The 17,360-nt window shown below is 38.0% G+C and overlaps 1 protein-coding gene across 4 annotated transcripts in view; it reads left to right on the top strand.

Annotated features, from left to right (window-relative positions):
* PDE4D (phosphodiesterase 4D) overlaps positions 1–17,360 on the top strand; it is an 867,194-nt gene that overhangs the window by 662,311 nt on the left and 187,523 nt on the right. For all 4 annotated transcript variants that reach the window (XM_065873344.1, XM_065873345.1, XM_065873346.1 and 1 more), the window contains exons 3-4: positions 5,060–5,096; positions 12,801–12,874. In XM_065873344.1, the coding sequence (XP_065729416.1) occupies positions 5,060–5,096; positions 12,801–12,874 (111 nt within the window). The remainder of the gene's footprint in view (positions 1–5,059; positions 5,097–12,800; positions 12,875–17,360) is intronic.

The raw sequence follows: 17,360 nt of genomic DNA, 5'->3' as shown, positions 1-17,360 counted from the left end.
TAAATGCCATCTCCAGAGACCTTTGTTACATATGATATGCATGTAATCTTGCTACACCCTGAATATGGACATATGATATTAAACTCTCAGCCAGGATTATCACCTCAGTAGGAAACCAAAAATTATTTTATTTCATTTTATTATTTTAGCTTAGGGTAGAAGGACATGAAAATCAGCAGGTTGGTAGAGATTGTTTAGTTTTGTAAGTCATTTTAGTAATTTTTTTGTTTTAATTTTTTTTGCATCTATATGTTAACTCTTCCATTTGTTGTCTTTATGGTACATATCATCTTTATGAAATGGAAAATGCCTAGAGATTAGGCATTGTTTGGGATGTGCTTTTGGCATTGATAAATGCCATTACTGGTGCAGAATTACACAGTGTTTAAGCACAGACCCACCAGAGTCATATTGCCTGCCTTTGAATCCTGACCCCATCACGCCATGGGCATGGTGATTTTTTTTGTCCTTCTTGGGCCTTCCATTCCTCATGTACAAAAAAAATTAAATAGGAGATAATCAGTGAAATGTGCTTTGCACAGTTCCTGGCACAGAGTAACCATTTGATAAATATTGGTTATCATTATTGTTTTATAAAAATTATAAGTGTTTGAAAGTAATACCTTTATTATTTATCAGTTTGTTGGATATTTGTACTCTGATTTTTTAAAATAATTATATTGAAAGCCCATTTAAGAAATAAAAAATACTGCGAACATATTAAAAGGGCCCCCAGAGCTGAAGTCAACAAAACATTGAGTGACTTTCCTGGGCATCAGTGAAAGGGATGCCAGGATTAGTTACCACTCAAGCCTATTAGGAAATTACAATTCAAGGACAAAGAAAGCTGTTTCCTCATCAAGTTAAGAACTTAGATGACCTCAGTCACCTGTTTTTGTAGAATAAGTATTAGTTTATTTGTCTGTTAAAACTGGGGAAAGGGCTGTAATTTGGTTTCTTCTTTTGGTGCTGATATGGAATATAAACACAAAGGTGATCTTCAAGTGAGGGTAGTCATTTCAACTTGATGATTGATAACTAGTTAGCATTATCAAAAAACTATCAGAGTTGTGTATACAGACATGCACAAATGGCTTGGAATTTGACATTGAAAAATTTCAAATTGAAAGATACTACCGTACACAATACTGAACTGCTTTAATTTTGATCTTACATTAATTTACATTATTTTTAGTTCTCAGTAAAATGTTGCTGGACATTCTTTCCAAAATGCAAGTTTCTGTAGTTGTGATTTTGACCACAGGACCAAGCTTTTGTGTTAAAGGGATTACTTTAATTCTAAGTGGCAGTAGCATCAAAGCGGAAGATCACTTTCAGGTATGGCTGAGGTTGGCTTTGTGTTATAGGAACTTCAGTCCCTGGGGTTCCGTAAGGGGAAGGACTAGTTAATTCTTTTTACTTACAGTGGAGCTAGTTCTAAACTAAAAGGCCAAGCAATGCAGAGAAGCCATATCCTCAGGTGAATCTGCTACCGATGAAGCAGAGTTTTTCATTTGTTTGTTTTAGTATTTTGTCTACTAGAAGTTTATGGAAATCATAATACCTCCTTCAAAAGTAATTTTAAAAGGCTCATTATATTCTTAAATGTGACATTTACATTTTCTCAGAGCCCACGTTATTCTTTTGGAAAAAACAAATCATTACAACAGTTATCTTTGGATGGCTCTTAAAATTTTTCTGTATTTCCCAAAGTTTCTACAGTTAATATGTGTTTTATATTCAGTATATGTATAAATGTTAGCTTTTACAAGATCAAGTACATTGTGTATGTATTTGTTTGTTTATTTTCTATGTCTGTACTTCTGTGAACATGGGAGTAAAGAGTGGTGAGTAGAAAAGTTCCTCCTGGGGCTAATTCCTGGGTGTTGTCAGACAGGGCTCCCAGAAGCATTTTTATGCTTCTAAATGCATTTTTTGTGTTGGGCTCCCAGTAGCATTTTTATGTGCATATTAAAAATAACATACTTGTTCTCTATTGACTCTCTAATTTTAAAAGAGGTGGATCAAAGATGGTGATGAATGGGTGATAGTTTTGAGTCTAAGGGAAGAAAGACACCAGGATTTCAAAATACCACTATCTGTATGTTTATCATTTCCTTAACCCTACTGACAAAGTCCAGAGGAGAATGTCTTTCTGGTTTTATAGCCAGGGAGAGTGAAGCACAGAAGATCAAAAAGTTTGCACAACATTCAGGAAGTAAGCCTCGGACCATGGCGCCTCTTCAAAGCACTAGTTCATCCAGCCACTTACCATCCTGAAATTTGCAATGTGTGATATTCAGAAGCAGCAGATACTTTGTGGCCTCTAATGCTTTTCACAGCTTCGTAGGATTAGAAATCTTCTCTCAATAAAGTATAAACTTTCTTCTAATTAACTGCTGGTTTCGTAATAATAAAGCGTGGAAAGGCCCTTTTCCTTCTGGTTTGGTAATAATAAAGTGTGGAAAGGTTGTTGCCTCGTGTGTTTCAAACACAATCTTGAAATGAACTAGGTTACAAAACGGTATTTTCAGGCGCTGCTGTTGGTTGAGTTTCTTTTGCAAGAGGGCAAGAGGCTTTTCCCCATTTAAGTGCTTAAACAGTTTCTGGATCCCAGTGAGATGTCTGTGAGGGTTTGCTTTTTGATTTCTCTCTTTCAGTTTCTTGCCAGTGTTTCTGGCTTCTTATTACAGAAAGAATGAGGGTAGAAATGAAAGCACTGTAGTAAATAATACAAAAGTAGCGGAAGGATGGCCAGAGGCATAGGGAGTAGTTCTGTTGTCATCCCTTCCTGGAAGAACAGGAAGTTCAGCGGTGTGCTACTGTACTGAGCCTCCTATCCCCACCTCCAGTGGCCAGCAGTGCAGGCTCAGAACTCCGCAAGCTTCTCTTTGAGGGAGGGGAGAGGCTGCCCCTGCCCCAGGGGCCAGAGTGGGTGGCTCCAGTTCAGCCCATGGTCTCGAGGGCAGGCTACCGACAAAGGCTTGGACAAAGATTCTGTCATTATACATTCGGTATATATTCAGAGATAATGTATTTTTTTTTGAAAAATGTATTTATGTAAGTATGTTTGGCCGCGTCGGGTCTTCGTCGCTGCGTGTGGGCTTTCTCTAGTTGCGGCGACTCGTTGCGGTGCACGGGCTTCTCATGGCACAGGCTCTAGGCACGCAGGCTTCAGTATTTGTGGCTCGCAGTCTCCGTAGTTGTGACGCACAGGCTTAGCTGCTCCATGGCATGTGGGATCTTCCCAGACCAGGACTCGAACCTGTGTCCCCTGCTTTGGCAGGCAAATTCTTAACCTCTGTGCCACCAGGGAAGTCCCTATTCAGAGATAATTTAAACCTTACATAATTTTGAAAAGAAAAGGTTAGGTTATTTATTGAGGACATTTGCCACTGAATTGCTAGAAATAATTCTACTGTGACTAAAATGAGACGGTCTTGAGATATTTGGCAAAAACAATTTCTGGGTAAGTCAAGAGTGAAATATTTCCATCACTAAAATTATAACTAATTTTCTTTATGCTTTGACACGGAAAGAAAGCAAGACTGATAAATTACCCTAAATATTGTATATTCTAAATAAATATTTTATAGTGCTTGGGAATGAAATACAACCAAAGATAGAATTAAGTGTTTTAATACACATGCACATGCTTTTCAGTTTAGAGTGATTCAAGTCCAGTGTAATTCATGTGAAAAATTAAAAGACTTATTTCCAGGGATTGATTTCAAAATGATACTGTGCCTTGGCCAAGATGACTAAGTTCTTAGAAAATAAACTTTGTAGTCGGGAAATTATAAAGAATAAAATGGAAGAAAAGACTGTACCTCGGGAAAATATCTAGATTTTGTATTAGTTAAATTTTGGCTCTCTGAATGATCTCTCCAAAGAGCAGTGCCCCTCAAAAATGTAACTGTGGAACGAAGAGGGTGCAAAATAACACACGTTTCCTTTAGAGTGTGTTCCACCCCTTTTCTTCTTTATTTTTCCCACACTTTGAATTTCAAGATCTCTGTGTAATTTGATGATGACCTTAACAACTGGTCTAATTACTGGCAGCAATCCATTTACTAACGTCATCCATATGCTGCCTGTGCCGAAGCATATTTCATGAGTGCTGTTGTAGGTCACTCAAGCCCTTTCCAGAATTGTTCATGAGTGAGTGAACCATTTAGTTGCAATTTTCTCAGTTAGGGTCATGTAGGGAAGCTTTCTGTGTAGAATAATTCCATTCCCTTTTGATTAAAGAGTTCCAGCTAGCTAGATCAAGAAATATCCCGTGGAAAGTTTGGAAATCCTTCTCATGAACCATTCATACTAAGAAACACCACGAAAGAACTCTGGGCCTGGGTTTCTTACTTTCTTCCAAGCAGAATGTTCACAACTTTCCTTGCCTCTCCCTGTCCCTCCAAGACACGTCATGCTGACACCTTGCTCCTGCATCCTCGGCACAGTGTCACTGAGGTTGCTGTAACAACAGCACACACGGGGTAACATTCCCCCATAAGTACGGCGGCTGGGACGTGAGTCAGTTGAAAAGTTTCACTGGTTTTTATTAGAGTATGACGCAGTCTTATGTCATCCACAGTTCCGAGCCCATCCAAGGCTCACACATGATGATGCAGAGCACCTGATGTTCATCACCTTCCAACGTTAGATGGTCCAGGGACCTCTCACCAGAGCCATTGCCGTTGCTGGCTCCTTCCACAGCACCCTTCAGTAATACTTACCATAAGCAGCAAAGAGTAAAACTCAGGCCCCGCTGCTGGAACTCCGTTTCTACTGTTATATATCCCGTGTGCATAATAAGTGCCAGTGACCTTGGTTGATGATCAAGAAGCCCCTCTTTTCACCCAGGGAACTGGACAATTGTTAACATCCCAGAAGACACATCTTCACGCCCATGACTGAGAAGAACATGTGTTGAAGAATAAGGATGGAATTACTGTAATTCTCTGTGGGGATTTATGAATGAGAAACTTACTATTTAATATTGCTTGAAAGTGGTCCTAGAGTGATCAGTGCCATCTAACGTGGGCTTTGTTTTGTTTTTCAGACATGGAGATGACCTGATTGTGACTCCCTTTGCACAGGTAAGCCCAGCTTGCTGAATGGACAGGTTTCTCACTCATCTGAAAATTTAATTGTGGGGGTTAGTTCGGGTTAGTTCTTAATTTCATTCTAAATCAAACACAAGTACAAATACAACTTCTGTGGTTCATTCCAGTAATTTAAAAGCCATGCTAGAGAATGTGACCCTCGCCATATTGGTCTGTTTCCTATAAACCCATAGATCCACATGCTTCAAATTACAAATTACCCAAGTGACATACTTAAATGGGACCACATTTCCTTAACTGACATAAGCACTAAAAGAGGAAAGCTATATCATGGATTAAGTTACATTTAGTATAATTACGTGCATGATCAGTTCCTGAAATTCCATCTTCCACTTCAACCTGATGCTTTATTTACTCTTTTTTTAAACACGTTATTTGTCCATAGATTTAACTGAGTGACATATTTGTGTTTATTTATTCCTTTTAGGTATACAAATCATGAAAATACTTTAACCACATGACAGAAATGCTAGAAGGTGAAAAAACCATCTAAAGAATTTTGATTGGTTGATAACCCGATATTCTTTGTACAGACCAGTGCTTCTCAACTCTAGCTACGCATTAGAATCATCTAGAAAGATTGTATCCCATGCTGCACCTCTGATCAATGGAATCCAAAAATCTGGGGGTTGGACCTAATCACCTGTAATTTTTAAAGGCCCCAGTATTTTCTGAGGAAAAGTTGAGAGCCACTGGTATGGACAGACTATGGGTAGAATGGGATAAAACTGATTCAACCTGGGGCATGAAGCATGTTTAAAGCCAACACTGACTGTTAATAGGAAATGTTAATTATTGGAATACAAGTGATCTAGAGGGTTATAAAAATCATAATCAAGGCTACATCAAAACTAGCTCTACTGCCTTGGGCAACTCACTTAACTTGCCTAAGACTTCTTTTTTCCAATTGGTAAAATTGGGGACTCGGCTGGATTAAGATAGTCAGGGCCCAGTCAAAGCCCATCATCTACTCTTGCTAAATGAATGAACTTGGACAACTGACTGAACTTGGGCAAGCCTGGTTTCCTCCTCTGTGAAATGACACTTACAAGACTACTCACCTCATGACATTGTCAAGAGATTGAAATAGTACCAAGCTTGTAAAACGCTCAGCACAATTTCTAGAAAATAAAATACTTACTGAATTTTGTGTTGTTATCAGTAAGGGTTCTTTCATTTCCAAAACGTCATAATACGCATTGTTTTTAAAAAATGCATAATGGCAGGGTTTGGATAGCAGTATTATGTGTGATTCTTCCACTTTTTCAAATTTCCTGAAATTTTTTAATTGCTATAATTTAGACCAAAAATTTAATTAAAATTTTAATTTATTTGGTCTAATAATTTAATTAGACCAAAATTTAATCTTTTTCATTGATGCAGACAATTAAAGATAGAATGCAACCACCATCCTTTTAGAAGGTCAATGTCTCATTTGCTTCAAGTTTTGCTGGATATCATTAGTTCTTTCTAATATCTATATTTCTGTGTTGAAAACATTTACAATCATATGTTTTCATCATATTTTGTGATAGCAAATCTTACGAAGCTAAGGACTTTTAATTGGTTGCTATTGAGGACCCATAACTTTATATCTAAGAGCTCAGAGCTCTTAGATATAGAGCTCTCAGTAGACAGAATAAATCAGGCAAAATAATATATAAATGACCGTCACCAAATGGAGAAACAATCATTCCAACTTGAGTTTATTTAGTTTATTATTCTTGCTTCTAACTAAAATCTCTAGGTATTGTTGTAAGAAAAATATATAGAAAAATATGGAAAAAAATAATCTGTATATGATACCTTATCATCTCCCTTCAGGTAGTATGTATGAATCTCCAACTAACCGGTCAATAAATTTGACTTGAACCTTGCTATTAGCACCCTTAAATTCTAAGGAAATCTAGTCTTTTACATATTTAGGCATTTTTTTTTAGTGTACTTACAATCTCCAAAAAAACTAATAGAATTTCAGTATACTGAGAAATATATATATATGTCAAATATCATTTAGTCTGTGTTAGTGAACTGTTTAAATAAATAAGATATATACTTAATGCCCTTGAAATCGGAACTTTGAATAAAACCAGCTCTGTGTAATTTGTAAGCATATACGATGCCTGAAAATAATCCTGGAATCTATTTAGGAAAGTTTGCTTATGATTAGCTTAATGACTCATGATACCTTATAGAAGGTGGTTATTGCCCCAGAGGCTGAAGATTCTGTTTCAGTGGCTTCATCCCAGTTTTCACAAATGGCCTTTTACTAGGGTATATGATCTAGAAAGCTCTACTAGAATTTTTTTAAAAGCCTGTTTAACCCTGAACAATTTTGATAGAGTATCTTTGGGGAAGCAGGTAAGAAAGAAGGCCCAGTTAGTGGCAGTTGTCTATGGCCTTCTCTTCAGCCCGATTGGGCACCACTAACTTATTTCATTGACCTAACCAGTAACTCCTCAAATTTTTAATACAGGCTGGAGTATTCACCATTTAATGCTAAATATTATAATGCTTAAGCTGTAAGATGTTTATGTCACTTGAATTGATACCAACATTATTTGGTCAAATATACCAACGGACAGAAGACAGTGGACATTAGACAGGTCACTCAGGGAAGTGTTCAAATAGGCCAAAGAATTCCCCCCTTTCCCCAGCATGCTTTGGGGTTTGGAACTTCACTCTAGATCATTCTGGTGAAAAAGCCATACTGCTTTCAAAATAAAATCTTTTGCATAGAAAAGAAATATAAGCAGAAGGAAGAAAAAGAAAATTTCCTATAATTCCAAACCCCAAAAGAACTACTATGGACATTTTACTTTCTATCCCTTTCGATTTATTTTTCTGTGCCTTATTTCCTTCCCATAATTCTTTAAAATGGGCCTCCCACTCTAAACTGGTCAAAGTCTCTTCCCAAGCCCATCTTATCTTCTGCCTCCTCTTGAGAACTCATTTCTTTATGCTTGCCTTCATCTCCAAAACACGAAAAGATCCCTCCCTGTTGTTTCCCAGTCCCAGTTTACTGTGAAGCTAATTTACGAGAAGTAAGTTACGAGAGAATTTAGGAAGACGTGCAAGGTCATATTCCACTTTGGTGGATCGGGCTGAAGCATCGTGCACAGACGTAATCTTCAGCAAAGATCCTACAATACAAGATCCTACAATACCCCTCCATATTCTATTCCCAAGTCTAAAACACTGCCAGGGTTAGAAATTCTTGCTGGTGTTCAACCTAAACACTTTTCCACTTCCAATTTCTTATGTTTTCCCCTATAAGCTCAGAATCCTTTTGATCCCCAGGAAAATAAATATTTTATTGGTTTCCATTTTGAACTATTCTCCTGTGTTTGGGTCAAAATCTTTTGGTTTGGGTATTCCCTTAGGGTAAGCGTTTTCCTCCCAAGGGTGTAGTCACAGTCTGGCCAGAGTTCTTGAGGGGACCAAGGAGGCACAACACTGATGAAATGTAGGGAACCCTGCTTTGTAGTCAGTTGCCTTCAGCCCCACCTGTCCCATTATTTGTGTTGCATCATTTGTGACTGCCTTGTAGAACTCTAAGTCAACTAAAATCCTCCTCTGGAGGTGTGCAATAAAAGAAGTGGAATCTTTGGTTGAGGAAAAGGTAGGAAATATCCAAGTATTATCCTGGATCCTTGGAGAGACCTTCACGTCATTCAGACTGAGCAGATTTGCCTGATTTAAAATACAGGGTAGGAGCAAGCAAGTCATTTCACCTTTACTCTTACCAAAATACAGCACGTAAATGCAGTGGTTACTAACCCTGCAGAACATTACTGTTCCTTGGTAATTGGACATTGTCAATTTTATAAAAATGCCCTTGCGTGTCTCTTCCCCATTTCACCCAGAAACAGGAATCTTGTGGTCTCATCATTGAATCCAACAGGCTCTCCCTGCCGGGCTAAGAAAGAAGAAAATCATCACATTTCAGTCGCTTATACCTGTTAGGTTTTTTTTTATCCTTCATTAAAATAAATTTCAGTAGCATGTTCTCGGAATCTAAGTACTTTGGGAGTTGAACTATACGAAACTATCAATATTCAACCTTTGCTGACATACAAAAACAGCAAGTTCATATGGTTTAACCAAAACGTAACTTGGAAAGAGGTTTTCTATCAAGATGATCTCTTTGTCTTGTAAATAATCATAATTTGGCTCCAGGTTTTTCTGGAGGTAAAACCAAGGCAAGGAGTTCTTTCTCCCTCCTCAGCCCCTCCCACCCCACCCAACCCAAGGCCTGTGGCAACTCATGGTCTGTGTTTTAGTGCCATCTAGTGGCATAAAGTGTATTTGGAATCAAAAACAATTTTTTGTTTCTTTGTTTTTGGTTTTATTTGGTTATTTTTTAATCAGGAGGTTTTTTTTTAACACGGATGTTATTGCCACATCTTTTTTTTTTTAAGCAATCTCCTCTTCAAATCTTTATAAGAATTTATTATTATATACGTACACATTTCTTTTAGGCTAGTGTGTTCAGATGTTTAACTTTTTAATGAAGTCCACATTTTCCTGCCATTTTCAGTGAATCTTATTGGTTAATAAATGTTTAGGAATACCTAAGAAAATCTGAGATTAGTGTGTGCAAATAGCATTTAATCCCTCTAACAGACCAGTACCACTCTGTGCAAAAGTTTTCCATAACAATGTCATCATTTCTTTCCTAAAGTGTATTATTTCTCCTCACTCCCAATGTATTTTGACCTTGACTGATTATACTTTTGCTTGGAGGGGCAGAAGAGAAAGAAATGACCTTCATTTTCTAACGGTTGAGCTGTGTGGGAGAAAACCTCAGGGATCTTTTTGGGTAGCAAGCATTAAAGAGTGAGGAAAATTATAGGAGCGTCAGAGCCCTGACTATAGCTCTTAGAGGGTTGAATTCAAGAAGGGTGAGAGCTGCCCTGTAACAAAAGCGAAGAAAGATTGAACCCTAACTAAGGGGCTTGTGTAAAACTGTTTTTAGTTCTTCCCCACAGCCTGTAGTAGTAGATGCCTCACTCTTTGTGTCCTACAATGCAGGCGGGAACAGAAAAGACTAACACAGTGCCTTTGGGATGTGGTCACCCAGGATCACTCAACTCGGCCTAGGGCAACACCCCCTTATAACATTTGGTTGAGACTGTTATTTACACTTCTTGCCAGTGTCATGTGTCATAGTGCAGGCGAGAATAGTTAATACTTAACATAACGTGTATAAACTATTATTTGTCCTACCACAAAAACAACAATGTAATACTTGCACACATAGTGAATGACGTAGCTGCAAGGTTATTTACTGCAGCAGTGTTTGTAAAAGTGAAATTTAGGAGACAATCTAAAAGTCAATGAGGAGAGGGCACAGGCAGCTGAATGGAGAAGGGGCTGAAAGGGAAATTTCTTTCTTCACTTTCTATTTTGAAATATTTCATCCATATAAGAGAAGCTATCTAGTGACTTTCTAAAATATAAAGAATAGTACTCAAGTCAACAGTTTAAGAAATAGAACAGTGCCAAGATTTTAATGCCCTGAGTGTCCTTCCCTGATTTCATCTATCTGCCTCCTCTCAGAAATCACAATAATTTTGCTTTTGTCTTTATTATTGAGAAAGAGACAGTCTACTTTTGCTTAAATTCTGTACCATGTGGGGATAGAGATTATGCAAAAATAAATATAAAATTTAAATTTAAATTAAAAACCAAAATAAAATCATCTAATTTAATATCTTTATTATCCCAGAGGCAAAAACCTGTATCCAGAAAAGCAAGTGGAGTAGATCTTTCATGAAGTAATGCTTCCTTTCAAATGAGCAGAGAACATGAATTACCTGTGCTACTATTTCTGTTTGCCCAGCTGTCAGATGCAGTGCACTTACTATAATTTATTAAAATAAAGTTCTCTGAATTCTGAGGTTAAATTTTTGCCTAGAATAAGGATCGAGCAGGGGGTACAATAATCTTATTTAAAATGCTTTATTAGTGTATTTGATATTCAATTCTTAAAGCATAAATTCAGCCTGCATGATTTGTCAGATTTCTTTCTGCATCACTCAAGGTTTCATGCCTAATAAAAGACATCGTGGTTTGATGTCAGCAGTTGGCTATTTGAATACTCCATCATAGGCAGCGTGACCTTTCGGCAATGTGAGTTGTTTATATGTGATAATGAGCCAGATTTTTCCAGTGACTGAGTTAATCGTGGTTGGCACCTTAGGAAACACCATTAACTCCTTCAGGGGATAATGCTGTAGGTCACTGTCCCAGGGCATAAACAGTATCCCAGTGACTTAGAAGAATTAATGCCAGTTTCAAAAATGTCTGAGACATTTTGTCTTAAAACAAAATTTAGGCTGACTTTAGTCTAGGTCAGTGCCAAATGACAAAACTCTGGAATCAGCTCTGAAACCCTTGGAGCAATTATAAAAAATTTGCCCTGCTCCCACTGCCACCAGCATATTGTCAGTTATAGGCATTAAGTGAATTCCCTGTGCGCACGCCAAATCATTAAATGGAATGTTGCCATAATGGGCTAATATTCACTGAGTGCCTTCTGTTTGCCAGGCACTGTTCTTGGCACCGAAACTGTCATTTAATCTCATTTTCACAGCAACCCTGTGAGGTAGATGTCACTATCCTGGTGTACAGATGAGAAACTAAGGGTCAGAGAGATGATGCACCTTGTCTATTGTCTGAGTTCACACATTGACTATATAACAGAACTAGGCAGTCTGGGGTGTTATTGGTACCTAATAAGACATCTGAAATCTATGTTTTAGGTAAACTTAACATTGTCGTTGTCACCCAGATGACCCATAACCTCACCTAATATAGGCTCCACCCTGGGGGAGACTTGTCCATTCTAGGAGAAAGTGAGGGGGGTAGAAGGAGACAGTGCTCTTGTCACTTTTCTCTCCTAGTCTTTCGATTCTTTTGCCACTTTATAGTTTCACTAGAATTAGAAAAAGGAGGGGCTATCAGAGATAGTGGGACCTATTGGTCCAGCCTTGTGTATGTGGATATGTTGTGTCTATGTATTCATTTATTCAACAGATTTTTCTTGAGTGTCCTCTGTGGGCCAGGCACTGTGCACATACAGGACAGTCTCACTTTATTTGAGACCATGTAATTCATGATTCAGATAACCTTAACGAAGAAAAGAATCTGTTTACCAGCTAGAATAACCATGTGGCAAAGGTGAAAAAACAATTTAAAATTTACTTTGTTTGCCAATTTCAAGATTATGGCATCATTGGTGAACGTTTGAAGAGAACTTGGGGGTAATTTTGTTTGACATTTTGCCCCTATAGTGAGACTTTATTAATATTTTATATTATGCTATTTCAAATATGCATAAAATGCAACAACACGCTATCCATATTGCCTGGGATACGGTTTTAGTGGCTGGGGAATCCAGGAATACTGTGGAAGCTGCTGCTATTGTCACCATATTCATAGACGATGAGGAGAAATATCTGGAAAATCCTTAAGTCTGGCCTCTCTGGCTTTCAAATGGATCCATGTAAACTTTACCAGGTGCTGGGAGATTCTTCAGTGCTATATGAAACTCAGTTGCAAGCAATATCAAATTTTCACTTAACAAACCATTTTTAAAAATCACCAAACCACTTCATAGTGCATTAAAGAGGGCCTTATTTCAAGAAGTTTAAAGAATCATTTTTGTTGTAGGTCTTGGCCAGCCTGCGAACTGTACGGAACAACTTTGCTGCATTGACTAATTTGCAAGACCGAGCACCTAGCAAGTAAGTTATTCATTTTTCCCCCCTCCTTCTGGCTGAACTTTTTATAGTGTTTTTTCCATTTGATTGAACTCAAGGCAGTGTATTAGATTTCTCTGAATCATTGCCATGCTGTCTAACCATTTACACTAAGTCATATGAAGTCCTGTTAACTTTCTGTAAATACTTTGTAGTGATGGTTCTCATAACAGAAATGAATCAGGATGGCAAATAAATATGGTGATTCCATCTGTCAGAAATCACCTGGCAGGATCAGTCCTCTGCCCAGTTATTTACACTCAGGGTAACTTTATAGGTTTGGCTTAATTCATAAATTTACCACGGGCAAATAACATCATCAAGCTTTGAAGTCAACCCAAAGTTATCCTCTTACTTCTAAGACAACCATTACTTGGAGAAGTGTCATATCATAGGGAAGATCTCTAATTCTCTTGCTGTTACTGACTCAGATCGGCAGCAGCATGGAAGAGTTAACAAGATGGGGATTTATGGGATAACAGGGGAAGCATTTGAGAGAGAAAGCTCAGATGGAAAATAACTATAATTTGGGGGTTCTAATAAAGATGGAAAATGAAAAAAAGAAAATTAATTTTCTAAGATTAAATGGAAAACTGATTATTCAAATGCCATAATTTTGACAATCTATTATGAATAATACAATATTATCTTTAAAATATCAACTCTGAAGAATTTTCCAGAAATAAAACCATTTCTTTTTTTTTTTTTTTTTTTTTGCGGTACGTGAGCCTCTCACTGCTGTGGCCTCTCCCGTTGAGGAGCACAGGCTCCGGACGCGAAGGCTCAGCGGCCTTGGCCCACAGGCCCAGTCGCTCCGCGGCATGTGGGATCTTCCCGGACCGGGGCACGAACCCGTGTCCCCTGCATCGGCAGGCGGACTCTCAACCACTGCACCACCAGGGAAGCCCAAAACCATTTCTTTAAATCAATATTAAGAGGACAGTGAATAGAAATTTATTTGAACTTATCTAAGCATATAAAATTTTGTTGTAATTACTACTTCTTAAAGAACACATGAAAAAAATCTAAACTTTCCATCCCATAATAATAGAGTCTACCTCCCAAATTCACATTTTCCATGATTAAAAAAAGCTCTGGCCATTATGCACATACTTCTCGTGATAGAACAAGGTTTTTTTAAAAAAAAAAAAATCAATATAAATGCCACAATGCAAATAATTGGAATGGAACCCAGAGGTGTCAGTTGACTGTCGTGTGTTGCAGGTAATGAAATTTTGCAGTCCTGTTCCCTTAGCCTGAGCATTTCTCACCTTCTTCTTCCCCTCCTCATCCACTGGGCTAATTGTAATTCATTCTTTAGGTTACAGCTTAAATATAATTTCATTTGGGGCACTGTCTCTGACTAACACCCAACATGCATGCACACCCACAGGCCCCAACCTGGGTGGTATGCTTTTCCATTGCCATCTGATTGCATCCTGTCCTTAACCCCTGCTTTAGCATGTTTCTCTCAGTGTCCAGTTACCTATTTGCTTGTCTTAAGAATGTCAGTTCCCAGAGAGCAGAGGTCACATCCAGTCCACATTTGAATTCCCGGTGCCTAGTGTAATACCCAGCACAGCGTCATCACTCTGCACGTGCAGAAAACTGGCTAGAGGGGTGACGCCAGGATGCAGAATGGGAAACCTGAGCGTGGGCTTCAAGCTGTTTGTTCATAACCAAACACATCTTCCATGTTCAATAGCCCCTTTGGGGCTTTCGGCATTTGGTAGCTCCTAGGTATAGTCACCTCCTCTTTGGAAAGTCTCAACCCTGCAAGAGAAATGAAATTACTGGTGTCCCTTACAAACTTTTTTTAGCCTCAACTTTTGTCCATGAGATTGAGATTTTTGTCTTTGAAAGGTGGACAAAACTTTTATAGTGAATTCCTTTTATGCTTCCTTCAGACTTGGTCACTTGTGTAGCAGCGTCTCTACCTGTGGCAGACACAGGTGTGAAGGCATCAGGCTGGCCTTTCTGTCCCCAAAGAGATGATCTGAGGCCCATTCTATATGAGACAGAGGTTTTCAGCTGACCTACAGGGACAAAACAGATTAAAATGGAAAAGAGCATCTAGAGGAGGGTAGAAAATCATACTTTATGCCTGAACTTGTCCTGCTTTATAATGCCCTGGGTGAAGTCTAACCAAACAGCATTATCTGGCAGACCCTAAGTACAGGTGTTTGTGGTCTCTCTTTTGGTCGGTACAGATTTGTACCTCCTTTACTGATTCAAACCCAATCAGCCTTTTCAGGTATCAGAGTCGTAGGACTCAATCTACACACAGATAAACTCTGTTCTGTTCAGTGATAGCAAAATGGATGTGGATAGTAAAATGGTGCATCACGTGATGACCCCAGGGAGCCAGAATTCCCCCGCAGGGTACTCACAGTGCCACTAGAACACTCCCAAGCTCACCGCTGGATTTTGTGGAAGGCATATGCTAGCTTGCATGATCCACCTTTACTATTTACTACAAGAAAGGAGCCTAGAAGGATGCATCTGAAGCCGTGAGCCCTGAAGGTGTTCACTTGCACGTGGCTGACTTTTGCTAACTCGCTGCTGGTTCCTGTCCCCTTGCTCTTCCTTGCCCTTGAGATTTTCCATTCAGAAGTGAGTTCGGGCTCATTCTTTATTAACTGATTTATCACTGTAGCCATGGATCAAATGATTGATATTTTCTGCTTGTCTTTACTTGTTGAAATATCAAGTTCCCAAGTGCCCGTTGTAGGATTGAAATCAAAAGAAGATAATAAGAAACAAGTCTATGATGTGGTTTTCAAAACTATAGAAAAGTTTAAAAATACTTCTTTGATGCCTTTCCTAGACAAAATAAATGCTTTCTAAATTTTCACAGAGCAAGGACTAAAAAGGAGTAATCATTATATAAATGATTTGAATGATAAACTCTCAGCAAGTAGACATCTATTAGTATATAGACCAAAACTATTTCAGAGTAGCAGTTTTAAACATTAACCTTTCTTTTTTATAAAGCATTAGTTAAGTTTCAAATTCCCCCATTTTATTTCATAATAAAAACTGAAATAACTCAGAAGTAAATTTTGGTGCATTTCCAATCAAATGCAAATTTTCAATCCCAAACTGATATCAGTAAATTTAAGAGCAACAAGACAGAGCCAGATGCTGACTGGAACCAAGGCAGTGGGAATTTAAAAAGTACCAGACTGCTTTCCCCATGTATCTTCCAGCCCTGCTAAGAGATTCATCATCTCAGGAAGGCAGATTGGACCAGGGCTCTGCAGGAACCTGCCATCTGCACAGGTTCCACGAAAGCAGCCTAAAAATAAGGCAACATAGCAGTAGTGCAGGCCCTAGAATCACATTGCTTTAGTTCAAATCTCAGCTTTCTAACTTTGAAGAAGTGATTTACACTTCCAAAGCTTGTGTTTTCCTCATTGGTAAAATGGGAACCATGAGTCTGCCTGCCTTAAGGTTTGTTATGAGGGATTAAATGAGATAATTCATCTAACGTGCTCATTTAGCACAGCATTGGACACACAATAAGTCATTAAAGTGTTAGCCACTACTAGAAATACCAAAACAGACAACCCCCAGAAATGAAAACAAACATTTTCAGACACCCTTGAATGTATCTATTTTCTAAAATTTTCTTAAAGATCACTAATTTTAAGAGCTTTCAATTGTAAGTAACAACTTTATAAAAAATTTCAAAAAAATTTAATGGAGATTCCATAAATGATATTTTCTTCAACATAATTGATTAAGCAGTGGATACATTGTGCTGGGCTCTGCAGGGAATACAAGTTAATCAAATAGCATGGGGTTTTTTTTGTTTTTTTTTTTTTTTTTACCCCAAGGGGTTTATAATCATCGTGTGAAACTTCGCCAACATCTGAAAAATTAGAGAATACAAAATAGAATTGGTTTAAGCACCTTTAGTTTATAGTGTTTCTAAAGTCTCTGTAGCATCTATTTGGACCCATCGTTAATATACCTCTCTAACGAATGGATCAGAGATGTTTCTTAATATAAGAAAATAGAAAGGAAAAAGTTGAAGTACAATAGCTTCTCAAAGTGCAATATGGTTTACAAGGAGTCATTCACTTCTGATAATGTATAGGCAATCGTGAGAATTTATGCCAAAAATAAAAGTTTCTTAACACTGTATTAGAGAAACCAATTGTAGACTGACTGCTTTTTCAAGTTCAGAAAGTCTGTGTTTGCTCTGTAAGCCCGGGCTTAATTGAATATGGTCAATCAATAAGGAGTTCCTCTTCTCTCTTGTCTCTGTGACATTTACATCAGCTTTATTTACCCCAAAGTCTATCACCGTGTGATTTAGCTTTTTTTTTTGACGCGTGATCAAAGGGTACCTAGGAACTTGACTGGCTAGTCTGAAAGAAATCTTCATTTGCATGTCCTAACTTAAAAATAATCCTTAAATTTAAATGGCATATCTGAAATGACTCAGAGAGTCCTCAGACCAACA

This window comes from Phocoena phocoena, chromosome 3 (assembly GCF_963924675.1).
Source record: "Phocoena phocoena chromosome 3, mPhoPho1.1, whole genome shotgun sequence".
NCBI classification, from domain to species: Eukaryota; Metazoa; Chordata; class Mammalia; order Artiodactyla; family Phocoenidae; genus Phocoena; species Phocoena phocoena.
Note: the sequence above shows the minus strand (reverse complement) of the source record. Positions and strands in the feature narration are given on the sequence as shown.